The following is a 21554-nucleotide window of genomic DNA, read 5'->3' as shown; positions in this document are numbered from 1 at the left end:
ACAAGTAAGAAGTATTGTGATCAGAGACTGAATTTATTTTATCAGTAGCACTATTATAGCCTGTAAAATGTCACTTTAGGTCTATTTTTTGGCCTTTCCTTTAGCTGCAGGCTTTCCTTTTACTGGCTTCTTTTTAGTCTTGGATGGATCTTTAATCTAAAAGCAACAAATAAACATCATTACAATACAAGAATTTACAAATTTCAATTAATCATGCATCATAAAATGTTATAACCAGGTAACTGTGAATGAAAGTATGATGTTTAAAGGATTGATGAAAAGTATATTGTATCTAGCACCAGAAAGGAATATGAATTAGGCAATAAGCACAAGAAATTCCTGAAATGTGAATTTTTGTCTTAATTTTATGCCTACCTTCATTGCCTACAGAATTTATACAACTGACTAAAGGAGCGCTACGGAGAACATAATTACAAGTAAAATATTTGATTTACTTCATACTTCCTCAGCAAACCCCAAAATCAGCATTCAATTATTGTGTTCAATCTGGAGGACAAATAATCAACTTGTTGAATGGTTTTAAAATGATTTTATAAAATTAATATCAAAGAAAATGTTGATCTAAATAAAACTTGTATTTAGGAGTTTGCAGGTAGTCATACATATGTTATAAATTATACAAAATTGATAAAACATGTAATAATATAGATTATAAATAACAAATAATATCTTTTCATGAAATAATTGTCAGTAAATAAATAAATATAAACAAAATAAAAATTCTATGACTTAAATTAAATTCAAATTTCATACACCGATCCTTTACCATCAAAATAAATCTAAAGGGAATTGGGTGGGAGGGTTTTTGAAGAAAAAAAATTTAAGTTATTAAAGAACCTGACTACCTTCTTTTCTACTGCTTTCTGAAAGTAATAATTTAAGATGAGTACTACTATTTACCTAAAAGTTAGTCCAATATAATTCATTGTACTTTTGTGACCAATAAGAAAAGGTTTTAAATTGTCTAATCCATACAAAAATTCCTTGAGAAATGTGTTAACAGTTTAATGAAGTGAAACCTGCAGTCACCTTATCTTATCACTAATTATTTTCAAATTCCTATTAATTAATCATTTTTATTTAAAAATTCAAAAAAACTCGGCGATTTGTCTAGTGCAGAAAGCTTGTGTAAATGTAATTCAGTTCACAGAAACATGCCTATAAACCAAAGAACTTATAAAGGACAATCAATATTCTTTTATTAAATACCAATTTGAAACAAAATCTTTCAGTCAGACTTCCCTGTTCGTAATTTTTCAACCATTGCTTTAGGTATTTATTAATAATATATAAAAGTATCAATAAGGTGTGGTTTAATTGCCAATAAGACAACTTTCAATCAAAGGCCAAATGACAATAATGTCAATTACTGGTTAATGTTCAGTCTTCCTCATGTCATTTTCTCCCAATTTATCTGAATTTATACTTACTCCTCGCTTCTCATTAACTACACCAAGTCTTTTGTCTCTCCTCTTTCTTTCTATATCTTTTGCAGCTTTATTCATAACTTTAGCATATGGATTAAGACGAATCATTACACGTTGGTTCTTCAATGGATTTTTCTTTAATACTCTTCTTCTATTTTCAGTACGTCTGCAAAAGTAAAACATAGCAATGCTAAATATGAAACAACAGCTACTAACTAATAAAACTATGAATTTACATTTAAGTTTTTAGTCAGATGTAACCATTTACTAATACCAATAAATGAGTCTCAGGGGAAAAGACGAACACTTGGCAGTACAAATCACTTCAGCCTATCATTAACATTGAAATTACAATTGAAAAAACTTTTACAGAACATTAAAATAAAATGCTTCGCTGGGGCGCAGCTTGATACGACCGCAGAGGTCGAACCCTGAACAGTTGCGGCAAGTATGGACACAAAATTCAAGCTTGATACAGCTATGACTTTGGATTGTCATTAAATATTTGACACAGCATAGGTTTCTGACACAGGATGAATGTGGTGTAAGAACTGGAAAAAATTTAATTTACCTATTATGGTGGAATCTCCATAAACTAAATTGTTTGTTAATTTCAATATATCAAAGAATATGTAGAATTCAATGTTTGATGTAATGTAATAAAGTTGAAATTTGGACCGTTTTTGTTCAATGTGGACCAATTTGGTAACATGTATAAATAATCAAAAATCTAAATACATGGGAGCCCATTTAAATACATCATAAAGGTATTAAAATAGAAAGTGACATCATAGTCATGGCTAAAAATAAACAAAAATCCTTAATCAGCAACATTTAAAGTAATATCTAAAAATAAAATTCCTTTGTAACCATAAAAGCCCATTTAAATACATCATAAAGATATTAAAATAGAAAATGACATCATAGTCATGGCTAAAAATAAACAAAATCCTTAATCAGCATCAGCAACATTTTATAGTAATATCTAAAAATAAAATTCCTTTGTAACCATAAAAGCCCATTTAAATACATCATAACAGATATTAAAATAGAAAATGACATCATAGTCATGGCTAAACATAGCAAAAAACCCTTAATCAGCATCATTTAACAGTAATATCTAAAAATGGAAATTACATCATAAAGGTATTAAAATAGAAAATGACATCATAGTCATGGCTAAAAATAAACAAAATCCTTAATCAGCATCAGCAACATTTTATAGTAATATCTAAAAATAAAATTCCTTTGTAACCATAAAAGCCCATTTAAATACATCATAACAGATATTAAAATAGAAAATGACATCATAGTCATGGCTAAACATAGCAAAAACCTTAATCACCATCATTTAACAGTAATATCTAAAAATAAAAATTTCTTTGCAACCATAAAAGTAAAATAGAAAATGACATCATAATCATAGCTAAAAATAAACAAAAATTTTTTTTATTGGCAAATTTTAAATGGAGTTTATTATACTAAAACAATAAATTTGCAACCATAAACATGATAAAACCCCATTTAAACACATCATAAAAGTATTAAATAATTCAACTACATCATAAGGCTATAAAAATAGAAAATGACTTCATAGTCAAGGCTAAAGGTAAACAAAAAACCTTCATCAGCAAAATTTTATATTGGCAAATTTCCAATGAAGTTTATTACACTAAAATTGTTGGCAAATTTCCAATGCAAAGTCAATTATTACTTTCCAATGTAACCTAAATTTCCAATATACATAATTTTAAATTCAATTCCTCATGATATATAACCGTATCATTATTATTTTCTTTCATATATAAATCTGAAACAACCATCTTTAAATGGAAAATTTTAAAGAAAAAAAAAGGAAAAAAAAAAATCCTACCCCCCACACATTTTTTCAACCCCCTTTTGATTCATCATCCCCCACCTCAATCACAACCTTCAATTTGTGGTATGGTACATTGCAATACAATTTCACAGAGATCCATACACTTGAACACAAGTTTTTGTTGCAAACTAAAAAAATCCTTATTTTCGACCAATATTTGGCCCCTTATTCATAAATGTTTGAGCAATTAACCCCAAAACTCAATTCCTACTTTCTCTTCGTGATAAAAAATAACTTAACTTAAAATGTAAATTTTAAACAAAAAAAAAAGGAAAAAAAAAAAATTACCCCTTTTTTGACCCCCGCCCCCCTTATGATTCATCACCCCCACCCCCCTTTCCCCCCCAAACCAAGCTCAATAACAGCCTTGCCTTTGTGGTATGGTACCTTGTAATACAATTTTAGAGAGATCCATACACTTGAACACAAGTTATTGTCTAGAAACTAAAAAATGCTTATTTTAAACCCCTTTTTAGGCCCCTTATTACTAAACGTTTTGGGCAATTACCACAACACTCAATTCCAGCTTTCCCTTTGTGAAATGGAACCTTGTAGTAAAATTTCAGAAAGATCCATACACTTACACACAAGTTATTGTCATGAAACTAGAAAAATGCTTGTTTTTTGCCCCCTTTTGGCCCCTTATTCCTAAAATTTTGAGGCAATTAACCCCAAAATCAATCCCAGCAATGACCCTTTGTGATATGGAATCTTGTGGTACAATGTCAAAGAGATCCATATGCTAACACACAAGTTATGTCTGGAAGTTACAAAAATGCTTATTTTCGGCCCCTTTTTGGCCCCTAATTCCTTAACTGTTGGTACCATAACCCCCAAAATCAATCCCCACCTTCCTATTGTGGTATTGAACCTTATGGTAAAATTTCATAGAGATCCATTTACTTAAACTAAAGTTAGAGTGCAAAAACCATTGTGTATTCGGACGACGACGACGACGACGCCAACGTCATACCAATATACGACCTCAAAATTTTTTTGCGGTCGTATAAAAATCACTACTCCCATTTTCTATAACTATCAAAATATCTTTCCATTTATTTGGACCATTTGACAAAATAATCATCCCTCATTGACATGAATTTAGATTCATGCAATTTAAAAGGTGTGTAATAACTATACACAAGTTTTACATTAATTTTTCAAAACTCTTCAATGTGATTATTACTTACCTTGGCGCCCTAATTGCTGCCTGTATTTCGTCACTCTTCAATAATCTTGATAAATCTGTTGTTGTCATTTTATGCATTGGTAAACTGCAACATAACAACAAATAATACATAAAACAACTCAAAACAATTATTCAAATATGTCGTAACAAGTCATGTCAGTGAAGCCAATATTTGATCACAAGGTGTCATAAACACGGACCAATGGCATCTCATCATTCTCAATGGTACATATTTTTACTCCTGTATATTGATCCTTCCTAAAAAATTTATGCATCATGAAATTTGCAGAACAAAAGAGCTTGCTACCTTTATCAGAACAAAATCAACACGGAAGAGAAGTAGAAGTAAATCATTTATATCATGATTTACTGAAATCAAACTTGCACAACAAAAGGATTGATATAGTAGATAGATGCCTGCTCATTATTGGAAACCATATGTTGTCCAATAGAAAACTATTTTTGTTTACTTGTGTTGTTTGGTGCTGTTTCAACGACATCTATTGTCCATATAAAACTAACAGGAAACTTTTGGATGAATATATTCCTTTTATTGTTGTTCAACACAACAACTTGACCCTTATCAAAATTAAAGACAACATCCTAAATAACCATGTTTATGTTTATCACATCATTACTACACTTTGGGTAGCATCTTCCAATACAGTATTCAAAAACTTATATTAAATGTCCTACCAAGTCAAATACAAAATGAACAAAATTATTTTTACTGGACATCTTTTGTGTGTATCTATCCAGAAAACATGTCTCAGACTTGGAACGTTTGCTTGCAAAATCAAAGACTTACTTGTAACCTGATTTTTCTTGTGAAACTTTTCTCCATGTACCATACAATTTATCTAATCTTGAAAATGCGGATTCAGTCCAAATACAGAATCTACCAACATGACCACCAGGGGCTATTTTTAAAAGGTTTAATGCTTGAACATTTATCAGTGTTATTCCTGAAATAGAAAATAAAAACACATAATTATATGATACATGTGAACAGAAACCGAGGTTTTATTGGTTATACATGGTTCAAGACAGCAAAAGGCAGCATCATAAAAGACTCTCTCTCACTCTTAAGTGACGTGAATATTACTGTATATTATAGGCAGGGTTTAAGCTGGGATTTTGAGGGCTTTAGTCACTTTTTCGCGAGATGAAAATCAACATTATTTTTGGTAACAGCAAGGGACCAAGGATGTATGTATATTACTAGCTTTACATCTTTGTCAGACTTTGAAGGACTAAGGCATCAATTTACTAGGCAGTAATTGCATGATTTGACTGATTGGTCACTTAAATATGAAGATTAGGATATAAGATCTGAAAATCTAGTTCAAAATTTTACTTCAATTAGTTTCAGGGGACATTCCTGATCAACAAAAGTTGGGTTCCTTTTATTAAAACCAGGAATCACAGTTTAAATGAACTTGTTGATCTTTGAAAGACTATTACACTGCATAATCATTATCCTTATAAAACGTTTAAATCGATATTTTGAATTATTTTCTATAAAGTTGAAACCAAGGATTTGTACAAATTCACATGGAACGATTCCAATAACTGTAAATTGTAAATTAATCGAGAATTGATCACGTTTACTTCCGAATTTCAAATGAAATGTAAACGGGAAGTGAGAAGTAGATTTTAAATTCAGAATGAATCCGGATTCATCTACGGATTGGTTCGTGTTTAAAAAAAGGCAGGAAATTATCATTTTTTTATTTCAATTTGCTAAGTAAGAAATATATTTGTCTCTCATTTAATTTGGCACTAAATTTATTTCGTATTTTACGTTTTAGTGTCTATAAATTCATAGGAATACTTTCACGCATGCGCAGTATATCGTAAAGGAAGCACCTGTTTGACTCGTTTTTAAGCGAATTAGCTGTAATCACAATTTTATAACACTTGTTGTAAATGTTAATTAGCTGAGGGTCATAAACTTGTCAGAAACATGTAGACAGGTAGAATTATAGTATTTTCATGCGAAAATATTTTTACACTTTCCAAATTTAAGTGACGAAATTGATTTGAAATACTTTCGTCATTTTGAAAACAGTTTCGTAAATTACGAAAGTGACGAGCGCTAGCAAAATCATTGATTATAGGCATGGCAATTCAGTGAAAAATATTTTTTGGAGGTAATTTTTCACAATGAATGCTGGTGTTTTTGGTGAAAAAATATGAAATGATGGTTGAATAGTTAAGAAATTGTAATCCCTTGTTTTGTTAAGTTCTACTATCATGACTATGGAAAGGACACACCAAAGTAGTTAATAGACTGGTGGAATCTAATTCAGTGTTATGCAGAGACGAGAGCTATGAATGGCATGATACAAAAATATTTGACTTAGTATTACAAGTGAAAATCAACAATGTTACTATTGCACTTTCTGAAATGACATTATATATTGAGACAAAGGATTTTATGGAACAACATTCCATAAACTGTTAACACAGAGATATGTCTCGCCTTTTTGTAATTTTGATCAGCAAATCTTGAAATTAAAATAGCAATACTTTAACATGTAAGTTATGCAAATATTCAAAGTCAATGAACCATGACTGAAGGTACATGGCTGAACAATCTCCATGGAAATTAACTGTGCCAATGCTAATACAACTGCATACCAAATACCATTGACTTATCATAAGTCGTTCCCTTTAATCAAACCTAAACATAAACATTAACTTGTAAACTATGTAAAAGTTTCAAAGTCAATGAATAATGATGAGGGGGTGGGGCTATATAATCTCAATGGAAACGAGACTTGCAAATGCCAATAAATTTGCATACCAAATATCATTGACTTAACAATAACATTAGCAGTTCATCTTAAACTGATCTAATCACAAACTAATATATGTAAACAAATATTCTCCATGGAAATGAGATGTACTTATGCTTATATAACTGAATACCAATTAACATTGGCTTACTAATGGTTCCCCTTGAACTGACCTAATCACAAACTAATACACGTCATCTAAGCAAAAGTTTCAAAGTCAATAGACCATGACTGAGGGGGAGGGCCAAATAATCTCTATGGAAATGAGATATGCCAATGCTTATACAACTGCATACCAAATATCATTTACTTACCACTAGTAGTTCCCCATAAACTGACATAATCACAAACTTATACATGAAAACTAAGCAAAAGTTTCAAAGTCAATAGACCATGACTGAGGGGGAGGGCCAAATAATCTCTATGGAAATGAGATATGCCAATGCTTATACAACTGCATACCAAATATCATTTACTTACCACTAGTGGTTCTCCATAAACTGACCTAATCACAAACATGTAAACTAAGCAATGTTTCAAAGTCAATAGACCATAACTGAGGGGGCAGGCCAAATAATCTCCATGGTAATGAGATGTGCCAATGCTAATACAACTGCATACCAAATATCATTGACCTACCACTAGTGGTTCACCATAAACTAGACCTAATCACAAACTAATACATTGTTGACGATGACGCCGACGCTGGAAACAGCATACCTATGTCTCGCTTTTTGACTCCGTCAAAGCGAGACGAAAAACTGAAAAACAATCATGCGTCGCTTGTGGAGAGATGTCTAATTGGCACATCTTCTTATTTTTATATTCACACTTTTTGGCACATTTTTGAGATTGAAATAATTCATTCACTCCTGTGGTCTGTTCAATGTTCACACCATGCAATGGCATATTCTTTAACCATAATTGGGCTGCTATAAATTATTTGTTGAAACAATTAAAATGACTAATTATATATAACACAGTATCTTAAATTATAGCTAGCAAAGACAAAGTGGTCAGTCCAGCCTATGTAAAGTCAATGTTCAATCAGAAACACGGACCAAAGGCTTATCATCATCCCAAAAAAATCCATTGCTAAGAATTTTGTTATGAATGTAAAGAAATCATGCATTCTAAGAATATAAAAAAAGTTAAAGATCATCAACTCAATTAGAAATCTTATTGGTTATCAGGACACAAGTATGCTGACCAGTCTGACCCAGCATGTTAATTTAGACCACTTATACATGTACAACAGGAAATTCTACATAATAGATACATGTATCTACCTTTTTAAGTTATATTTTCAAACAGTTTAATGTCACAATAAAAGATTTTATGTGGTACAAAATGTACAAAACAGGCATTGTAGTAAAGTGGTCAGTCAAGCCTATGTAAAGTCAATGTTTAATCAGAAACACGGACCAAAGGCTAATCATCATCCCCAAAAAATCCATTGCTAAGCATTTTGCTATCAGATAAATCTTGTATTCTAATAATATACAATAAGTTTAAATTCTTAAATTCATCCAATCAGATCATAATTTTTGGTTATCAGGCACTAGTGATGTGTAGCCTGTTTCAGTATTTCAGAACTTTTACTGGTTACCAAGACACCAGTATGCTGTTGGGCCAGTCTAGACTAAGCAAGTTAATTTACAAACATTGTATTATGTATAGGTATAATAAAGACACATTGTATTGTATATAGGTATAATAAAGACACATTGTATTGTGTATAGGTATAATAAAGACACATTGTATTGTGTATAGGTATAATAAGACAATCTACATAAAAAAGGCATCTATGATGGCACAAATTTTCAAGTAATAGTTTTGAAGGGTTTAAGGTCAAAATACAAGTTTCGGAGTTATAAAGAAAACAAGCACCGAAGCAAAGTGCCAGTGGTCAGTCCAGCCTATGTAAAGTCAATGTTCAATCAGAAACACGGACCAAAGGCTAATCATCATGCCCAAGTAAATCCTTTACTAACCATTTTGTTATCAGAGAAGTCTTAAATTCCAATAATATGCATTAAGTTTAAGGTCATCCATTCATTCAGAATTTTTATTGGTTATCAAAATACTAGTATTCTGTCAGGCCAGTCTCAGCATGTAGATCTTCTATTGGCTATAAGGATACAAGTATGCTGTCAGGGTGTCTGCATGTTAAAATACGATTATTCAACTTGAATTGGACCTTATACATATTAAGTATCTATCATGCGATAGATTTATAAGAAATAGCTTCCAAGAGTTTAATGTCACAATACAAGATTCAAATTGTTGTTGACAAAACAGACATTGTAGCTAAGTGGTCAGTCCAGCCTATGTAAAGTCATTGTTCAATCAGAAACACGGACCAAAGGCTAATCATCATCCCCAAAAAATCCAATGCTAAGCATCAGAATATACACGTTTAAGATCATCCACTCATTTATATTTATTTTTGGTTATGAGGACATTAGTATGCTGTCAAGCCAGTCTCCACATGATTACAACCATTAAAATTAATAGGCATCTACCCGGAGAAATATTTTCCAAGTGTTTATGGTCACAATACAAGATTCAATGTGGTATAGAACAAAACAGGCATTGTAGCAAAGTGGTCAGTCCAGCCTATGTAAAGTCAATGTTCAATCAGAAACACGGACCAAAGGCTAATCATCATCCCCAAAAAATCCAATGCTAAGCATCAGAATATACACGTTTAAGATCATCCACTCATTTATATTTATTTTTGGTTATGAGGACATTAGTATGCTGTCAAGCCAGTCTCCACATGATTACAACCATTAAAATTAATGGGCATCTACCCGGAGAAATATTTTCCAAGAGTTCATGGTCACAATACAAGATTCAATGTGGTATAGAACAAAACAGGCATTGTAGCAAAGTTGTCAGTCCAGCCTATGTAAAGTCAATGTTCAATCAGAAACACGGACCAAAGGCTAATCATCATCCCCAAAAAATCCAATGCGAAGCATCAGAATATATACGTTTAAGATCATCCACTCATTTATAATATTTTTTGGTTACCAGGACACCAGTATACTGTCAGGCCAGTCTCAGCATGATTACAACCATTTGACATAATAGGTATCTAACCGGAGATAGGTTTTGAAGAAATATTTTCCAAGATTCAATGCGGTATAAACAGAACAGGATTTTGAAGTGGTCAGTCAAGCCTATGTAAAGTCATTGTTCAATCAGAAACACGGACCAAAGGCTAATCATCATGCCCACTAAAAATCCTCAAAGCATTTTGATAATCCTTCACTGCACAAAATTCATTATTGATGTTTGCACTGAATGCTGGAAAGATTTATTTTTAGGAATTAACCTAAATGACCAACAATCTTACCAAGTATGAATGTTTTAGGGACAACTGTATTAGAGTCGTGTTTTTTGGATTGAATTTAATACCGATTGCTGGGAGACAATATAAAAGTTATCCCTGGTAAAATTCATTCAATCTTATCAGCAGGGTAAACATACAAACATATATGAATTGCGTGTCAAAATATTTTTAGGACATGAATATAAACAAAGAATTAAATACAAAATACCTAGTACTTAAAAACCTATTAAATTAAAACATCCAGATTGTATTCCTCATTATCAATCAACTGATAAATTTATGATGATGTATAAAACATATTGCATTTATCAAACTCTGATGTTAAGTCATCTGTGATAGTTCCTTACTCAAATTCCCAACAAATCATTGTGGCTCAGATTTTGAAGTATGTGGTTTAATTTCTTTGCAGTTTATAATAAAAAATATATTTTCACTTCACTGCATTTACATTCAAGTGATTTTAGGATTTTCTTAACCAAAACCTCTGAAAATTGGTGATTCTTGAGAAATAATTTCCATGAAATATATCACTTAAAAGATTTAACAGTACTAATTTGGTGGTCAGTGAAGCCTGTATAACGTCACTAGTTTATCAGAAACACGGACCAAGGCATATCATCATTCCACTAAATTGCAAGGAGAATCTACATATTTATCAGCAAAGAGCTTTAAATTTTAGTGTCTAATAGGTCCAGAAACAGAGACTAAACATCATGCCATCATAGTATTACTCATTTTTTAACCCGAATATATTGGGAGATGAGCAAACTTTGCCATGATACATCTTCATACATGCCAATAAAAACTTAAGGGTAGGCTTGTTGAAGCATTAAAAAAAGGACAGGAAGGGGAACCTCAAACAAGAAGAGTTTTATCTTGCTATAAATTACTTGATGTTTTAAAAGCTTATTCCAGTCAATATCATGAATTACTTTGGATTGTTCTACAAGTTCTTATTTTTATGTCTCCTTTTTTTCTTAAATTACCTGGTATATTTCTAAAAGCTCTGGATATTCCATTGTCTTTATTATAAATTATTAATGGTCCTCTTTTCATTATTCTTCTTCTGTTCCTCATTTTACCTTTACCAGCTCGGAATCTTTTGGAATTTAAGACCTATTAATAGATAATACCTGAATTATTAACAGAAAGTATTATATAAGTTATGAAATGAGGATAGAGGGAATACAAAACCACTTGTAGGGAGAAAGTAAGAGTGCAAAGTTTAGACATCATACCATGTTGCAACATCAAAATATTCTACATATTATTTGATATTTTTTTAGAAAACTTTTTAACAAATTACATCTGTAATTCCCAATGAAAGCTACAATATTATTTTAATTTACTTACTGCCATAGTGGAGCTTTTGAGAGGGCATACCTAAATAAATAGTGTCTCAAAATCTTTATTACCATTGTCATGACAGGCATAGTTGAACAAAAACTAAAATATCAGAGGAGTTAGGGTGTAAAAGAGACGTAATTTAGTTAAATGAACCAATTTAATTTCGGGAACATATTTTCTTCTTTATGTAAAATTAAGCACTATTTATCTTGCTAAAAAAAAAATATGTACAAATAAAATTATAACTGAAAATACCTTCTGTATATCATTCCAGGCTTTAACTTTTTTAAGTAGTGCAACAGCCTCTTTAGTTTTCTTGTATTCTTCCACTTTGTCACTGATCACCAATGGGACCTCTGGAATCTCTTCAATTTTGTGTCCTACAGAATAAATTAAGATTAATTTCTCCCTCCTTTAAAAAGGTTGTTGATCACTCTTTTGTTACCAAGTTTCTATCAGTTAGGTTTTGTATGTTTTTAAAATTGAGAATTGCAGTGAAAACATTTTAAAAGTTCTTGCAGATGCTATTAGTGATCCAGGAGTTACCCACTGTCCTTTCTTAGTTGAGAAAACCAAATAAAACTAGCATTATGGGTATAAACTACCATGATTTATAGTCTGATGAATATTGAACACCTCCAAAGTTGAGGACCTCCACCTAGATAACTTTTTAACTTTTTTGCTGCTTATCAAAGTTCTGCCCGTCAAATGTATTGGTTTTTTCTGTTGATCCTTTTAGTATGGAAAATATTATTTTCACAAATTTCATGGGTACATGTTATGTATAAAGAACTTTAATAGCATCTGCATTTAAACATAAAATAAAGAATAAACTCAAGGGTATAATAACCTTTTGACATAACAAGAGCAGGTACTCCAGTAGCAGCAATGGCTGAGCAAATAGCATATCTTTTCTGGTTAATGTTTATTTTACGATGCCATCTTCTCCATGTTTTTGTTGGTGCAAACATACGACCTCCACGGCACATGTTTCCAAAAGCTCCCTGACCAGATCTGTGAGTACCACCTCCTCTGACCCTGGGAATACGAGCTACAGCTCTACCAGTTCCCCAAGATTCAGCTGAAGTCTGGTGACCTAAATTATACATGATAAATTTACATAAAATGTAACGCTTTCTTCACTATTAAAGTCCTATGTATTAATCTCTGTACCAAAGCTGTGCATCAGGTTTATAAGAATAAAGATATATTAGTATATATATATATATATATATATATCCAAGACAAATACACATGAAACATTTGGCAATTCATGTTAACAATCAATTCCAAATTCTCAATTTTATCCTGACATTTCTAAACAGACCAAGGCTTCCAAAACGGTCATATATGCCGGACATTTGTATAATGTCCGGTAAAAGTCCGGCTGGGCAAAGCATGAAACGGTCATCTACTTTTTAGCTTCAAGGCTTTAAGAGACGGTCATTTTAACATAATTCGCGATCTTTTTGACCCAACATTTTGCCTTTAACAGCCACACATTTCCGGTCATAAAAGTGACATGATCATTAAGTACTATCAAAACAACCCCTACTTTAATACCTTCTCATTTTAATCAAGGCTAATAAGTTGTCAAACAGCTGAAATTTACCTGTTCAGGTGACAGGTAAACTATTTTGAACCGGACATTGATCGGTCTATTCAAAGTTATTTTCTTACATTTCAGCGGTTTGCATCTAATTACTTTAGTCAAAAAGATTTAAATTATCAGAAATACGTTTACAAATATGATTTGATGAAAAAATTAAAAGGTGAAAATGAAAAATCGTCATAACCACGTTGTTTGAACCTAGAGACATGTCTCTGTTTGAACTAGTACACGTGTGCGCATGTGTGAAATTTAATTATGAATCCTTATTTCTTCAAAAAATGCTTAAATTGTCATTGATACCTTTATCTCACGTTTATTTCGAATATTTTCTTGAAGAAATAACGTAGAAAGAGCTACTTCCACTCATTCACGCTTTGCAAACGTACACGGAATTTACGTATCCGTCTCTGGTCCATGTTTTACCATTGTCAAGATAACATCCGGTATAAAAACGAAAGTAAAGTTTTTGACAACGTTATTTTGCACAAATAAAGAGTCTAAGGCAGATATAAGTACGCTGATGTTGCACACTTCGAATGATGCACTGCCAATTTAACAGTTTACGTCAGAACTTCGAATTTGAATCAAAGAAAGTTTAATATCGGTTTTTTTAATGTCAATCATTGGGATGGCCAACTCGGCAACTGATTACCATAATTGCCTTTTGTTTATTTAGTCTTAAGGGATTAAAATCGGGATAATATATAAAATGTCCGGCTGCCTAAAAATAATTTTGGAAGCCCTGAAACAGACTTACAAAATTGCTTCGATAATTCTTTTCAACTTGAACATTTTCAAGAACTGACTTATTTGAATGGTCTTTTAGGTTTTTTTTTTTTAAATTTATATAAATTCTGGCAAGACACTAATTAATATCCCTTACCAGCTTTCTCACTAACAGCATAAGGCTGTCTGGAGTTGAATCTCATTTGTGCGTGTACAAAGGTAACAATGTCTGGTCTGATTGGTGCTCTGAAGACAGCTGGAAGGGTGACATTTGTTCCAGATGCATCCCCCTTATCACTATACACTGATATCAATGGTCTCGCTGCGGCAGCCTGGAATAACAAGTATGTATGTTCATTCATATTTTATTCAACATGGATAAAAACAATGTCACACCAGTAATTAATAATCCCTTATACAAAATTCACCATCTCAATATTTTGATTGAGTGGAGTGAAGTTGGAAATAGCTAAAATTCCAATGTTATTCTTTTCATAAAATGATGAAAGCAATTAAGATATTTTTAAAAGGCAGAATATAATGGATGTTTGAAATAAATGCAAGAAACACTTAAAACACTGCACAATTACACCACTTCAGAATAAACACATTGACAAGCATATTTATTCCATTTTCTTGTCAAAGATAAAAATTAACTTCTATAAAATAATTATTGCATGTTGTACAAATGGAAGCAAGTTAACTCGTACCATTGCAAACTCGTACCACTAAAAGTCAACTCGTACAAACGTAAACTTGTACCACTGCGAAGTCGTACCATTGCAAACTCGTACAATTAAAAATATATTCAATATACGAATGTTTTATGAATTTTTTTTAAATCTTTATAAATAAACTGCTTCGCTGAGTGCAGCTGGATACGCCCGCAAAGGTCTAACCCTGAACAGTTGGGGCAAAAATGGACACAATATTCAAGCTTGATACAGGTCTGAATTTGGATTGTAATTAAATATTTGACATACATCTATTATAGGTTTCTGAATAAATGTAGTCAAAGAACTTGAAGTTGGTTATATGAATTGAATTTATATAATCAATTAAAGATTTCTTGCTGTTGTGCAATACACTGTGCTGTTGCGCAATACTTAGTAAATCTGTTGTCAGACTATAAACAAATAAAATTTATAAAATTCTAAAGGGAGCTTACATCAATAGATATAAACAGTTCACCAAAGTTTCATACGAATTGCTGAAAGTATTTTTGAGTTTTTGTCTGAAAACTGGAAAATCCCCCCTTTTTTAATGAATAAACCCCATAATTCGGAAATGTAAAATCTAAAATTTATAAAATTCTAAAGGGAACTTACATCAATAGACATCAACAATTCATCAAAGTTTCATGAGAACTGCTGAAAGCATTTTTGAGTTATTGTCCGAAAACTGGAAAATCACCCTTTTTTTAAGAATAAAACCCCAGAACTCGGAAACGTAAAATCTAAAATTTATAAAAATCCAAAGGGAGCTCATGTCAATAGATATAAACAATTAACCAAAATTTCTTGCAAGTTGGTGAAAGCATTCTTGAGTTATTGTCCGAAAACTGGTAAATCCCCCTTTTTTTAATGAATAAAACCCCAGAACTCGGAAAAGTAAAATCTAAAATTTATAAAACGAAAGGGAGCTCACATCAATAGATATAAACAATTCACCAAAGTTTTAAGCAAATTGGTTAAAGCGTTTTTGAGTTAATGTCCGACATGTTGACGACGGACGGACGGACAGACGGACGTACAACGGTATACCATAATACGTCCCGTAAACGGGCGTATAAAAACAGTTGAATTTCTTGAATTTTAAACCAGATTTTAATGAAAACTTAGACAAAAATACAAATGTAATTTCTTAATTACCATGTTAGTTAATATATTAAATTCCTTTGATTGTGTGATTATTAACTAATCAACTTGTTTAATCATATTATTAAATTTTGTGTGCTCAAAAAGAAAAAGAAAAAAAAAGTATATGGTGCCACTCTCAAGTTAGACCCCGACAAGAAGCAATAGTGTGTGATGTATGCTCTAAATGGCAACACAGAAAGTGCGGAAATATAGGTAAGTTTTTATCATCAATCCTCATTTATTACTTTGTCACATAAAACCGCATAGATGAGTAAATTAAAATTTCTTATAAGATTTATTACATACTGACTGAAACGAAGATCCAAACAATTTAACATGCAGAATTGTAAAAGTGGTACTTCATTATAATGAATAGCTATAAACAATAAGCTTTTTTAAATATTTTTGTAATAGTTAGTGTATGAAAGGGGAGGTGCCAATCTGCAGCTACATAATTATGACAATGGGGAAGATTTGTTTTGACATTCCGGATCAATGAGATTAAGGCAGTCGAATTGTTCAGCACTACTACTGGAAGTGTTTCACGACCTTGACTGGCTGTTCAGCCCTCGCACGGTATTCAGCAACAACAATTCCTTGACCGACTTGCAATTAGCATTCAGCGAAATATTGTATATAAATAAATTTTATACTTTCTAAATGTTGGTCATAAACAATTTTAAACCTTTCAAAACAATATAAATAAATTCTCTCATTAAATAAAATTTCTTTTAGAAACAATTATGAATACCAAAATCTATTCAATGTTACTAATTTGTAATGATTAAAAATTAAATCAAATAGCTGTCAGTAAAAGTTAAATAAAGGAACTGTTCAAGGGAGACAACAAAGCCAATCTGCCACAGTTTTCTCTATCCAATTAGCCAAGGAAAAATAAGCTACAAATTGGTCATTGTGATTTCAAATTATATACTTTTTACAGACTTAAGAGGTATAGAGTGAAATTTAAATATGTATTCATCATTAAACACCATTTGAATGCATTTAACTAAGTTGGTACGAGTTTACAATGGTACAAATTTACCGTGGTACGAGTTAGCAGTGGAACGAGTTTGCATTGGTACGAGTTTACAATGATATGAATTTACCGTGGTACGAGTTAGCAGTGGAATGAGTTTGCATTGGTACAAGTTTGTTTTTAGTGGTACGAGTTGACATTGGTACGAGTTTGCAACGGTACGAGCAGGGTCCGACACTTACGGTTGTCCGATTGCCCGGGGCAAGCTAATGCCGTATTCGGACAAGTAAAAACATCATCTTGGTTGTCCGATCGGGCAAGTGAAAAAAAAGTGTTATATGATTAAAATTTCACAAAATCAATAGTGTCTGTTGTTTTGTCCATAGATTACTCAGTGATAACACCGCACGGTCAAGTAAAGTGGTCTTAACCCCCCTTCAATGCGTATATTTCGTCAATTGTTCGCACTGAATTCCCCATTTACCAAAAATATTGGCCAATCAGGCGGCCGCGGCGTTGCTTCGTCATTATCGTTATCCATCGGGACACCACTCGGGCGTTTCCGACGCACGTGTTATTCCCACCGACCAATGGAAAGCGGAGGTCTATTTTCGTTGTTCTAACTTTATAATTTGACATCGGATGTGTATTTCCCTAAGATGGAAAAACGTAAAAGCTTGAAAGAGAAAATGAAATTAAACTTTAACAAATTTGTCAGTTGTTGTCAGTTTATCAAGAAGGGTTTTTTGAAATGGCATTTCTTAGATAAATTATTATGAAATAAGTATCTCTATGTAAATGATCCAATAGTATATTTTCATACTCCATAATCAATTTACACCCCATATACATGATAACTATATTTTATCTGCATGTACTACATTACAACCACAAAAATAGCATGTAAAAGTTTGGGCATGTAGATTTCACTTTCGGACAAGTAAAAGTAATAGGGCACTTGCCCAACTGGACAAGTTGGTATAAAAGTTAATGTCGAACCCTGACGAGATAACTATAATTCGTACAAATACTTTTTCATTGTAAACTTTTAACACCAATAATTGAGGATTTCAACTAATTAAATGTTCATCCCCATCTGTCTTCCATACAGTATTTACCTTTGAACATTAAAATGGCCAACAACAAAACCAATTGCAGATGGTAACATTACATATTGGATTGAATGAACTGTAAATCTAAACACACATTTAACAAACACGCTACACATTGAACAGGTTGGGGGAAAATCCTCATTAACGGGTATTATCCCTATAACAAGGTGTTATCTGAGTTTGTTGTATTGTTTGATGACAACACGTAGTCATGAAAGAGTAAAATAATAATTGTTAATTACAAATTTTGAAAACATCTAATAACAGGTTGGGGACATAATATAGTCCTTACTGGAAATAAATTTTCAGTACAACAAATCCGAATTCTTAAATTAAGCAAAAATATTTTCAAACTGTATTTGTAAGGGAGCGACCATTTGATTTTTATGGAGGGGGGGGGGGCTAGGATGAAATTTGAAAAAAAATAGGCAGGACAGGAGTTTTGAGTAAAAAAAAAGGCAGGATGAGAGTATTTGCAAAAAAAAAAGGCAGGATGACAATTTATGTAAAAAAAAAGTCAGGATTAACTAAAAAAAAAAGGCAGGACCGAATAGAGTGAAAAATAAAAAGGCAGGAGAAAATTTTTCATCCTAGCCCCCCCCCCATAAAAATCAAATGGTAGATCCGTAAGACTAAGTATCTAAAAGTAGCAACTTTTAGTTTTAATAGCAACGGGAATAGTTCCACATGCTCCCCCATGGAACACTCTGCAATATAATATGTGTTCATGTTGTGTGATTAAGTGATATATGGAACTCCTGTTAATATGCATTTAAATAGTAAATGTGGTCGAAGGATTCTGAGCGGTATGACCCGATACGGTATATCCCCCCTTTTTTATGTCTTCATGCCGGTGTCCCTTTTAGAAGAAATAAATGCATTACAGATCAACAGATAGCGTATGCATGAAGATTGTTTTGACATTTTTGACCAACAAGTTAATGTATTCATATAAACAAAAAGTTTTTATACCATGCTTCCTAAGATTTGTGAGAGCAGAAAAACGTGGTATCTCCTGCTCGGGATAACGTGTAAAAGGATGCGTATGAATATCTTCGGGACTATTTTCCTGTGCAACTAATAACCAAACTAATATTTAATACAGCATAGGACAACTATCATCCTGAAAAGTAAATATTTCTTGATTCAAAACTGGCTCTGCATATCCCCTCGGTTTCCAATGATAATATCATAGGATGTTGATACATTTCTCAAACATCGTGTATACAGTAACTCATCAATTTGTCAAAATAAGCTCATAAACATCGCTGATGTATTATTGACTTGCAAGTCAATAGCCTCAATAGTTCAATCTCATGTGAATCCGTATTCATGTGACCTTCAATTTAACCCCTTAGCTGGAGATAGGTTTCGCATGTACTAGGCGTGTTCAACTATTAACAAAAAAAGAATGTCAACATTGAAATGAAACCAGAGACTATATGTCTCTGGTGAACTTGTGACAAGGTTGAACCATTTGGTTGACTGATTCGATCCAAAAAAAATCATTCTTATACAGGTAAAAACATAAAATCAACAGACCTAGAGAAATCTAATTGCACGTGCTCGCCATCTGTTTATATTTTTGTATCTTTATATCGGGTTATATGACCGTCCGGCCTCGGCAGACTTTGGAGGTCATCTCGGTGGTTAATTAGATGGAGTCTAGACTAAAATATACACGAAATGGTGATACATATTATCGAATCCATGCAATGTTAATTGTTTATTTAAAAATTTTGTAATTTTGATATACGTTTGAGTATATTATAAATCAATTATGAAAATTCGAGTCAAATTGATGAACATGAATTTGACAGCTAATGTCTCTTTTATCAAAGATCGGGCCGCGGATAGTACCTGAATCTAAGAAGGAGGAGAATATTTTTCTTAAGGGCATACGATAGAGTTACAGGGGAGATAATGACGTTGCTAACGTAAAATGTTATTTTTCGCGACGTCAAATGATGACATATCGGGAAAAATTAATTTTTTTGACTGATTTAAGCCATTAGCTTGAAAACGAGTACATGGACACCTCTTTTTTTAAATGGCATTTGGCTTGACAATGTATGAAGATTATTTATATCAATTTTTATGAATAAATCACAGATGATTTTTTTTTAAGTTAGAGAAGTGTACTGCAAAAAATGCAATTTTTTACTAAAATCATGAAAATTTGATAAAATGTAATATTTCCCAAAAAATATTACACAAATTTAGGGCATACTTGTGTAAAGAAGATATTCCAAATGTTTTAACAAAAATCCGCTTGTGTTTATCTTTTGAAACAAAAAAGTTGGGTATGTCTATCCAAAGGATAGAAATGTCCAAGAAACCGTAATTTGGAGTAAATGTTTAAAATTTCGACCACGTTTTCCTTAAAAGAAGATCATGAAGGTATATTTTTTATTATATATTTAAATTGACAGGGTAAAAAATTGCTTGTATGAAAATTTTCGCAAAATATCACCGTGGAATCAAAACTGTATCGTTATTAATACAGCTTATTATATAAAGCTTTTATAATACACAGTAGCTGATTAAGATTAAGAAAGGAAAAAAATAATAAAACATAATTATATAAAAGATATTAAGTTGTCTAGCCCAAAGACGTTAGTTATAAATCCTCTAGCCTAAAAGATTCAGCATGTTTAAAGTCTTTCTCGTGGTGGCAGCAAGTAAGATAGAAGTGTGGTATCCTAAAAACTTTACCACATTTATGTGCTATAGTCGTTTAACACATATATATGTGTAATAGTCGTCTCAGACTTTACTTATATCATTTATAATGAACGGAGGTATCACCATACATTAGGTTAAATAAATTTTATTTATAGTCGGCATATATTTGTAGACAAAATTTATTGTAAAAAAATAATTAAGGATAAAATCTGAGACTACTAGTATTGTAGATCAAATCATATATAAGATACCTGACAAGCTGTGTCAAAGTTTTGTTAATTATATTTATGATGCTAAGAAATATTACAAAATTTTCATTAAACCACTGTTCTAAACGGGAAACCACAAGTTACCCATCGAAACTGGTAGATGGAATAAAATTGAACGTAACTATAGATATTGTAACTTATGTCAATACAACGAGATTGGTGATGAATTTCACGACATTTTGCAGTGTAGCTCTTTGGCAAATTTTCGAGCACAATATTTGGATACTTTTTTCTTGCACAGAATTAATATACTAAAGTTTGGAAAACTATTTCAGTTAAAATACAAA

General features: G+C 31.9%; 1 protein-coding gene and 1 non-coding gene across 3 annotated transcripts; both read right to left on the bottom strand.

The window, feature by feature from the left end:
• Positions 1-14: 14 nt before the first annotated feature.
• On the bottom strand, positions 15-19377 carry LOC127734710 (60S ribosomal protein L4-like). 2 transcript variants are annotated; one of them, XM_052244720.1, is made up of 10 exons: positions 19286-19377; positions 14521-14695; positions 12876-13121; positions 12281-12405; positions 11665-11794; positions 5325-5481; positions 4518-4601; positions 1452-1614; positions 867-884; positions 15-156 (listed from the first exon to the last, which is right to left on the bottom strand). In XM_052244720.1, the coding sequence occupies exons 1-10, from the start codon at positions 19286-19288 to the stop codon at positions 82-84; spliced, it is 1176 nt and encodes a 391-aa protein (XP_052100680.1). In that variant the 5' UTR covers positions 19289-19377; the 3' UTR covers positions 15-81. The 2 variants fall into 2 exon arrangements, with proteins under 2 accessions (XP_052100680.1, XP_052100681.1); XM_052244721.1 differs by lacking the exon at positions 867-884.
• On the bottom strand, positions 11236-11305 carry LOC127736303 (small nucleolar RNA SNORD18). Its single transcript, XR_007998929.1, has one exon. It is a non-coding gene; the product is annotated as a small nucleolar RNA SNORD18 (small nucleolar RNA).
• Positions 19378-21554: the final 2177 nt, after the last annotated feature.

Source organism: Mytilus californianus, unplaced genomic scaffold (genome assembly GCF_021869535.1).
Source record: "Mytilus californianus isolate M0D057914Y unplaced genomic scaffold, xbMytCali1.0.p SCAF_3, whole genome shotgun sequence".
Classification (NCBI taxonomy): Eukaryota; Metazoa; Mollusca; class Bivalvia; order Mytilida; family Mytilidae; genus Mytilus; species Mytilus californianus.
The sequence above is the reverse complement of the archived record's forward strand: the minus strand, read 5'-3'. Positions and strand labels throughout refer to the sequence as shown.

Bases quoted from the DNA above. Each gene is read 5' to 3' on its own strand.
- LOC127734710 (XM_052244720.1), bottom strand. The intron at 12,406-12,875 runs GTTATTATACCC...TTTATTCTGTAG, and splicing joins TGCTCTTGTTATGTCAAAAG to GACACAAAATTGAAGAGATT. The intron at 5,482-11,664 runs GTAATTTAAGAA...TTTCTATTTCAG, and splicing joins AGCTTTTAGAAATATACCAG to GAATAACACTGATAAATGTT.